This window comes from Pelmatolapia mariae, linkage group LG15, assembly GCF_036321145.2.
Source record: "Pelmatolapia mariae isolate MD_Pm_ZW linkage group LG15, Pm_UMD_F_2, whole genome shotgun sequence".
In the NCBI taxonomy this organism is placed as follows: Eukaryota; Metazoa; Chordata; class Actinopteri; order Cichliformes; family Cichlidae; genus Pelmatolapia; species Pelmatolapia mariae.
The window spans coordinates 25,821,683-25,831,035 of NC_086240.1; the positions used below are offsets into that span (position 1 = coordinate 25,821,683).

The 9,353-nt window shown below is 42.1% G+C and overlaps 1 protein-coding gene across 3 annotated transcripts in view; it reads left to right on the forward strand.

Moving 5' to 3' along the window:
* col12a1b (collagen, type XII, alpha 1b) overlaps positions 1–9,075 on the forward strand; it is a 155,379-nt gene extending 146,304 nt beyond the window's left edge. The window contains exons 56-63 of one of the 3 annotated variants that reach the window (XM_063494565.1): positions 26–79; positions 268–339; positions 425–460; positions 1,725–1,791; positions 1,921–2,106; positions 2,958–3,026; positions 5,702–5,872; positions 8,152–9,075. In XM_063494565.1, the coding sequence (XP_063350635.1) occupies positions 26–79; positions 268–339; positions 425–460; positions 1,725–1,791; positions 1,921–2,106; positions 2,958–3,026; positions 5,702–5,872; positions 8,152–8,276 (780 nt within the window). In that variant the 3' untranslated portion in view covers positions 8,277–9,075. Of the gene's footprint in view, positions 1–25; positions 80–267; positions 340–424; positions 461–1,724; positions 1,792–1,920; positions 2,107–2,957; positions 3,027–5,701; positions 5,873–6,696 lie in introns of all 3 variants that reach the window. The other 2 variants (XM_063494563.1, XM_063494564.1) reach the window with 2 other exon arrangements.
* Positions 9,076–9,353: the final 278 nt, after the last annotated feature.

A 9,353-nucleotide genomic window follows, 5' to 3' on the forward strand; every position in this document is an offset into this window, starting at 1 on the left:
TTCAGTCCTGATCTTATATTTCCAGGGCCCTCAAGGAAAGGAAGGGCCAGCTGGACCTAGAGGAGCCCCAGGGCCCATGGTAAGACTTCTAATGGTTTGACACATGCACACCTCAGAGCTGCAAACCACGCAAACAATTGAGGCATTTAATTGCCTTTCCAAAGAGCTTTGTACTACCGAGTCTTTACAGGCATATTTCCCAAGAGTCATCTTTGTCCTCTTTCCCACTCATCGATATTTTTCTTACCCCTCTCTTTTTCCTTGCAGGGACCTCCAGGATCTCCTGGAGTACCAGGTACCACAGGAAAACCAGGAAATCCTGGAGACTCTGGTCCTCCTGTAAGTTTGCTGGCAGGGTTGTGTGTTCATTGAGCAGCATGTTGGGCCCGAAGAGTTCTTAACAGTTTTGTTTCTCTGGTTCCAGGGTCCCAATGGTCCAAAGGGAGACAAGGGAGAGAGAGTGAGTAAACCTGCATCAAATGTTTTTGTCCACAAATGATGATACTAAAAATATCCTACAACATGTCAACAACAAGCTGATGAAAACAAGAGGCTAGATTCCCTGTGCAGTTTCACGTTTCAGGAAATTTCTAATAATACATTTACATATAAGTGACTTGAGAAATGACAAATGGGGCAAACTGCAATACAGTAGGAAATGCTGGGAACTTATCACTTAGCATTACGAGTTGTTTGGAGTATTTTCCTGATGTACAACGTGTGACCAAAAAGTCCATGAAAGAAACTGTACCATTTTAAATGTGTCTGCTTCTGGATTGTCTTCATGTGCATGTTCATCTGGCGTCCAGTGCGGCTGCCATTCTAAATTTTAGTCTGAAGCCCGATTTCAACATAGACAATTTTAACTTCAGGTTCAGAGAGAGACGAGGAATCTAGTCTTTTTGGACATTCATTGGATTGTGCACCACGAATTCCCTCAGGATGAGTCTGTCAGTGCTGAGGTGTTGAAATGCTCTGAGGCATCTAAGGGAGAACATTCAACAGAAACCAAAAATATACACACAGAAATTGGACGCCATCCTCGAAGTAGTCATCTTGTCCAGAGCTGCCGTGCTTCCAACACTGGGAACACTTCCTGGAAGTCCTGTTCTGTCAGGACGTCAAGCACCATCTGTAGTGCATGTTGGATCCGCTTCAGTTTGCCGACCTTCAACTTGAATTTCAATTTTTTGAAGAGCGAAGTAGCAGGGAACAAATGGAGATATTCATATTAGTTCACCCCATATTCTCCATAATGGAGCACCCATTTGCATCGCACCACTGTTGAGTTTGTTTGTGCAATAAGTTCTCCTAGGATGTTAAAGTAGAACTTGGCATGGACAATCCAAAGCTTCATGTGGGACGAATTCACCGAACCACCTAGAGAAAAACAAGTAGCCAGCTTCTGTTAGAGCTCCCAACTCTGCAAACCTTTTGACCAGGACTTTGGACTTTCGACAGCTCTTCCCCTGCCAGACTGCTGTTTGGTCTCTATAGCCTAAACCTTTGAGATAAAGGTGGGGGTCATTACAGCCGTTGCAAATGCTCCTTAGTGCAAAAGCAGCAGGTGGTCACAAAAATCCTGATTGAGCCATGTTTCATTGAAAAGTTTCAGAGAAACATTTTTCTGACTCATATAAAATCTGTGCACAATGACAATAGAGAACTATTCTATTCCATTCTTTACTGTTTTCCAATTTTAAATCCTGCCTGTCTGCACCCAGGGCGACTTTGCTCCTCAGAACATGATGCGATCCATTGCCAGACAGGTTTGCGGACAGTTAGTCCAAGGTACGTAGAACACATTTTCCCCCTCCTGACATGGATTTAGAAATCTCTGCCTCTTGGCTTTCACGATGTAGCAAGTTTACCACTTGTGGTTTGTAATGTTCTTGCTTTCTCTTCACCCTGCTGTTGCAGAACAAATGACTCGGGTCAACTCGTTATTGAATCAAATCCCCAGCGGCATCTACCGCAACAATAACCCAGGCCCTCCGGGCCCTCCTGGACCTCCTGGCAATCAGGGACCCCGTGGAGAGCCGGGCGCCACAGGAAGGAACGGATTCCCCGGAAGTCCCGGATTGCCCGGCCAGCAGGGAGAGAGAGGTACGAGCCACCCCTGAGAAGTTGCTGCACGGCAGGAGAGGCTGACATCATGAACAAATGGAGTTAGAAAAATAAACATGAAGTCAAATGATTTCTAAAATGGGAGCACAGAAGGCAGCAAAGTGATTATTTACTCTGCAGAACGTTTACCTAAGACGCACCAAACCATCACAGAATGCTAGAAAGGCCTGGCATCATCGTTAATCTGAATTTCAGTCCAGATCGAATCAAATAAAGCTGCTGATGCCAAAATGTAAAAATACTGCAGTGAAAAAAGTACTTCTAATGACCCAGAGACACTTTTTTACGTCTTTTTTTTTTTTTTTTAATTCTCATTTGACGAGATTTTTTGATCCACAAACAGCAAATTGTAATCTAAGGAGAACGGCCACTGCACACTGCATGTTTCATTTATCCAGATAAACTACTGGCACTGGCACTCGGTCAACAAAACTTAGAAATCTCTGATCTAAATGATCATGAACATGGCTGCTAGTGCATTCATCCCTGTGTTCAGTCTTATTAAAGAAAACAGAATAACTACTGAAGATGTTGCCAGGCAGAAGTAGAAATTAAATGTATTTGCATTGCACCCTCATCTTCTGCTCATTAAGGACCCCTTTCTGAAGTCTGACTTTCCTGTCTCACTTTATGTAACAAAAATTAAGGAAACATATTTCAGAAGAGGCAAAAAAAATGTTCCAAAGCCAAGCTCTACCACAGGGAGGAGCTTTTAAGTAGGAGCTCTTATGTAAGGGGAGTCAAAAAAAATGTCTTATTTTATTCTGCAACTACAGGATTGAGACCTCCGAGCTCCCAGCCTAATGATACTTGACTTTCCCCCCCTTCAGGTCCCCCAGGAGAGAAAGGCGATCGAGGAACTTCAGTAGTTGGAGCGAAAGGACCGAGGGGACCTCCAGGTACACATTCTTTAGCAAGACACCAAAAAATACTTAAAATGTTGGTGAGATCGCTGACAGCTAAAGTTAACAGGCAAAGCTGATTCCTAAGTCCATAATTTATCATCGTTGATGAAACCATCATCTGAACTGCCCGTACATATTTGTAAGGCTTAAAAAAGATAAATAATTTATGTTTCAGCAAAACAGAACTCTTGCCTTGTCACATGCGCCTCTAAAAACCCAAACACACTCAATGTTTGAGCCAAGATGATGGAAATGGAGCCTTTGCATATAACGATCTACCTTGATGATGTAAACCTTGATTTTTACCTGCCTTTGTCACTCGTCTTATTGAGTGTTTCACCTTATTCATACCCCGCCCCCACCCACTCAAAGATATCGGCTGATTCAAATGCTGAAAGCTTTGCTGCCATTCCTGTTAGTCTCTGGCACCAGTGTTGTGACATGTTGACACATATTTGACAGCAAGATACCCCCCCGTCCTGTCTCCTATGAGTATATTTCACTGAGAGGTTTGAATTTGTCTCAGTTAACCATGTCTTCTTGCTCCTTAAAACTGCGCTTAGTTGCCCCTAAAATAGTGATTTAGCCAGGTGGTGGTGCAGCATTGTTAAAGAAAAACACAAACTTTGGTCCTGAAAAAAGCAGTTTCACCAGCAACTGCTTATGTAATCACACTCCATCCTCCGCAACTGCAGCCCTGCCGCTTTGTGACGGTCCCAGCTGTCAGACAGAAGCAGTTAGAGTCGAGGAGGGAGAGGAGAGCAGTGAGTCAGCCTGGAGGACATGCCGAGGACGGCGAGGAGACAGTCGGGCAGGAAACTTTCCAATCTTTTTCTGTCCAAGTCTAGACAAAATTCAGAGGGGAGGGGAGGATCAGCACATCCTACTTCTTTTTCCCCATCATAGTTTACATCATTTCATTCCGTGCCCGGGACAGTCAGCAGCAGCTCGACACCTTTTCAATTCATTTTGTTTCCAGCTGCGTTGAGTCGCAGTGGTCTAAAAACAATATCATAAAATGTTCTCATCTCTGTTTACATCAAATACAAGAGTGGAACTGTAGTTTTTATTAGTTCTAATGGTATAAAACCACATGGAAGGCTTTTAAAAATTCTGATTCTCAGAAACACGCTGGCTCAAAGCAAAATGCACTTCATGAAAGCGTTCACATCTGAGAAAATGAAAACGCAGCCGGCCTTTGATCTGCACCGTTTGAACAGTTTCATCTTTTTATTTTTATAAACGTTGCTTTTACTGGAGAATCAGTCCCGCCCTTCCTTTGAGGCAAAGTTTATAAAAATAAAAGACATGTTGCTACCACCTTTGTCCGTGCTGCATTATGCCGATGTGATTTATCCATGTAGTTTGAATGTAGGGTTTGGTAACCATTTGCAGACATCCCATTATCCCCCTGTGTGATCTCCAATATCTGCACCACTGGGGTGGGGGCTGCAGATGAAGTTGAAGTGAATCCCCTTAATGCAGTTTTTTTTAGTAATAAACAGACCCAGAGGGGGAAAAAAGATGATAGACCTGCTCCTGTTTTTGTATCGTTTTGAGATGATGGACATTTATTTCTGAAAGGGAAGCAGTTCAAGCACGAACTTGTGACTACATGCACATTTGTGTCTAAAGCCATGTCATGAGACTATAGCGAGGAAGAGTACAAATAATCTGAATGTCAGGATGATAAAATTCATTCCATGTATTAATGGAATAAGCTAAAAATCACCTTGATTGAAAAGCCAATCACTCCAACCATCATCTATCCCCGAGATCATGGTCCATTGCTATGACCCCAGTTATCTTATATGTAAAGCTGTTCTTGGTCTGTACCACGTTAATTATTGGCATCCAGCAACAGTTCTTATTTAGAGACCGTTATCCTTGGTTATGATTCTGGCTTGTGGCCTAATCAAGACTGTCGCAGAGCTGTAACTGTAACCTATTATCCATGCAGGATGGGAGTGTGTGAAGCTGAGTTAGAAAACTCTATTCCACCTCATGTCAAAAGTCATGTGGCGATTGGCTATTATGGAATTATATTTATATCATAACGAGGCAAAGCAAATTTAATTTCACATGCACAAAGAAGCCTTCGTGCATGCGAGAGAGTCTGCCCTGTGCAGAGGCTTCAGAACTTGCTAAATAACTGTTAATAATTAATTCAGAAAACTTTATTTTTCAGATCATAAACAAATGCGGCTTAAAATAGCGTTTCTGTCACTGCCACAGTGTAACTGAGTTTAATGCAGCAACCTGAAGTGTCCAATCACATTAGGACCCTGTCCTTATTTGGGCTCCTCCTCCAGACAGTCAAATGAGCAGGATTCCTCTCAGAGCGCAGAGTACTACCAGTGACAGCGTGAAACTGTAGCAGCGCGTGTAAAGCTGACACACTCGTGTGCGCGGCTGCGTGTTGCTGAATTTACGCACGAGGAATTTAATTCCGCAAGTGAAACTGAATTATTTGCTGGTATTATGTTTTTGCTCTCGCACATATGATGATATAAATATGATTCCATAAACTATCTTCAGCGTGCTGTGATTGCAGTCTGGTAACACTGACAGTTGAACACACATGGGTGTATTGTCCATTTCGTACCCTCTTTGAAATGCTACTGATCATGATAACTTTTTTTTTTTTTTTTTTAAATTAAACACATCAGGTCCACCAGGAGAGAGCAGGACTGGAGCCCCAGGCCCTTCAGGCTCTGCTGGATCTCGCGGACCACCTGGACGTCCAGGATACGCCGGAGTCCGTGGGCCTCCTGGACCTCCTGGATACTGCGATTCCTCTCAGTGTGTCGGTATTCCTTACAATGGGCAGGGATACATAGGTATGTAAAGCATCCTGTCTGTGACAGAGACATTAGTTCTGCTTGGCAATCTGGGATTAAATGCAACAGTAAAAGAACACGCCAACATTTTGGGAGATGCACTTTCCTGTTCATGAGTCCGGGATGTGATGACTTTAGAATAACACTGAAAACAGAAACTCAAGGGTTAGGATGATGGATTCTGACAGGGCATGGTATAAAATGATACCTGCAAAGCCAATGCATGCTTTGCGATAACTCAGAAATCTCTGTAGATTAAAACAGCAAAAAAGGTTTAAGATAGAAAGTAATTTATAAAAGCAATAGAAAAAAATAGGTTGAAATAAGTTTCCTCCAAAAGAGGGAGTCTGAGCTGCCCCTTTGTGTCAAAAGGAGCCAGTTAAAGATGCTAAAGATGCCTCCTGGGCACATTCAACTGGGCAGAAACCCTGGAGTAGACCAGAGCCCGTTGGAGAGATTCTATCTCTCATCTGGCCTGGGAATTCCTCAGGAGTCCTCAAGATGAGCTGGGAAGTATCGCTGGGGAATAGGACATCTAGTAGTCTGGAAACAGAAGACTGAGCTTGATGTGAAGCAATTACTTCAAACCACCTCAACAGCTTAAACCTGCTTCCAGTCTTTATTCTAAGCTGGGCCAATACTCCCTGACTCTGGTTTATAAAAAGGGAGAAAATGCACTTCCCAAAATGTCTGAGCACTCTGTTGTGGGGGGATTAGTGCATGTGTGAAACTTGTAGTCAACTAATAAGCACATAGAGGTTATTGATTTGCTGTCTTCTGCTCTGACCTGACTGACACCTTCCATCCTCTTTGGCCCGTTTCAGGTTCACCATAGTAGACTTTTTATACCGCCTGTGCTGCTTTCACTGACCATCTGAAAACACAAAACAAAAAGTCCTGTAACTGAATCACTCATATGCTCTAAAGCTGTTTAAAGGGATAACCACCAAAGGAAACAATTAACAAACTGTGCTGAAAACATCACAACAACAAAGAGGGAACGAGTACTAACGACTCACAGACAGTAGAGCAAAACACCAGCAGCAGCGGTGATGGCACCGACCTCTTTAGTGGCCTGTTTGCATCTTGAAGCCAAAGACCAAACAAAGAAGCCTTGTTCAGTGGAGGAGCATGCAGCAAACAACACCACCGACAAGCCAAAACAAATACTAACAAAGGTGGACTTGTACCAGAGAAACCAGTGCAGCCACCTCAGCATCACCACCCACAACAGCAGCAGCAACTCTGTTAACAGCATTTCTCTCCATGTGACATGTAAATAAACTAATTTGTGCCTTGTAAATGATGTTTGAATCAAGTCCACTAAATTTAGTCTTAACATCTGTAGTTTTAAAGCTTGTGCCTTGCAAAACAAACCTGCTGCTTGCTCAAACGCCGACAGAACACTTGTGTTATTTTTATTTTTTTTTGGTTGTTGTTTTTTTTATTATTATTTTAAGTCTTCCCACCCATGTGCTTGTAGCCATTTTAAACTGCTCGGGGTCATGCTGGTCTGTCCTACACGTGTGACCCTGCAGGCTTAGATTCACCACTTCATGTCTTCATGTCCCCCCCAAAAAAACAACAACGACAAAGAAACCCCACCCAAACTACATCTGGTTTAAAATACTAACAAAGCTTTCACAAATTCTCTTTCTAGTTGGGTGGTTGATGATTTCATGTTTTGTTGCATTTTGTGAATGTATGTGATGGAATTGATTGCTGGTAATGCTTGTGGTGATCAGACTAACACCTGAAATTTTAATAACACAAAGGGAGAATATGAATGCACTGAAATGTATAGCAGGGGCGTGCCCAAAGGGTGCCTTGGGTGACCTGGGCCATGTTTAAGTGATAAAAACAGTCTCATAAAGGCTTTTTTGTAGTGCAGATACTCTTTTTGAAATAACGTTCATTTCGCCTGAAAATGTATTGGTTTACCAAGATAAATAATGGCAAACCTTCACTATTGAGACCTCCCCTCTAAAGAATGAATAAATTACACTATGATGATAAGACAAACAACTCAAACCAGTTTGTTGCTGTGTAGCTTTGTTGGTGACAACCATTTCCCCCTCTGTGTCACACAAGCCACCTATGACCCCCCCCCCCACCAATACTGGCCACACCCCTGCTGTTTACTAACTAGCTGTGTCAGTGGTTTAGGTGGAATCAGAAAGAAACACAACTTTTAACCAGTTCTTCTTGTGCATGTTGAGAAAAATCAAGAGAAAATGTCCCAACTTACTTTGCCAATTGGCCCAAATGCTATCTCCAAGCAGGCCAATACCCATCTGAACCTGACACCCAAGTAGTCCGGTTCCCCGAGGAGGACGGCGAGTTGCAAAACCAGCGTCAAAAGAGATCACTACCAAGAAAGACAACCAGCAGGCTAACATCATAAAGACAAGTAGCGTTTTCTTTATCCGTTTAATTTTCTTCTCTTTAACCTGTGTTCGTTCATGAAATTATAAATAAAAATGGGGTTTGACACCTCAAACTTATTGGGTAATACATTTCAGTGCCTTAAAATCTATGTGAATATTCTTTTTTGTGTCAGGCAAAGGGTTTAGACTGATCAGAGGGAAGGACATGTTCGAGGGTGACTGGCACAATTTTAAAATAGACAAAAAACAAACTACAAAAACCTGTGAGCTTTCCTTTTCCATTTGTCTTTTTGCTTGTAACATATTTGCATTGAGTTTGTATTGACTAGCAGTGTTCAACAGTGCATTCATGGTAACAAGGCTAGCAATAGTACAGCAGGAAGGAAAATGTTCAGTGTCAGGACATCACATATGAAATGTTTATTGTTTTGCTTTCACACTTCATCCAGTATGTTCAGTATAACCTTTCTCATTCAGTTCATCTTTTAGGAGGTTCAGTTAAACACCGCTTTCATTTTGTATCTTTATATTTATCAGTTTTCCTTTATTCTGTCACAGCTAATTTTACCAAAGGTGGAATTGCATGTCTGTGGTGTATATTTAGTACATGTTCACTACATTTCATCTTGTTTTAATCAGAATATTTGTCATCGTCATTCTCATCGTATCAAATGCGGTCAAAACCTGCGTGCAAGACTATGGAAATGGGATTGCTGCTTCATGTTTTAACTGCAGATTGTGAATTCCACAGCCTTATTTTCTTATTTATTTCTGAAAACAGAAGAGGCATTTTTCAATAAAACTACTGAAAATCCACTTTGGTGTGTTCATTTCATGTTAAAGGACAGAAGCCAAAATAAAGCAAGTGTACTTCAGATCACACCAAAGCAGACTTGGGTTGAGTTCTTAACAAGCAGGACTGGGTTTCCTATTGTACACTGACTTGAAGGATACCTTGGTCACCAACTGCTATCCTAAGTTGTTTATGCTCTAACCCACTAAGAAGAGTTAGTCCTTGGACTGATTCAAGGAGCATTTTGAACAACCAAAAGTGTACAATGTGGTAGAAGGGTTAGGATTACTTGGGCTAAGTA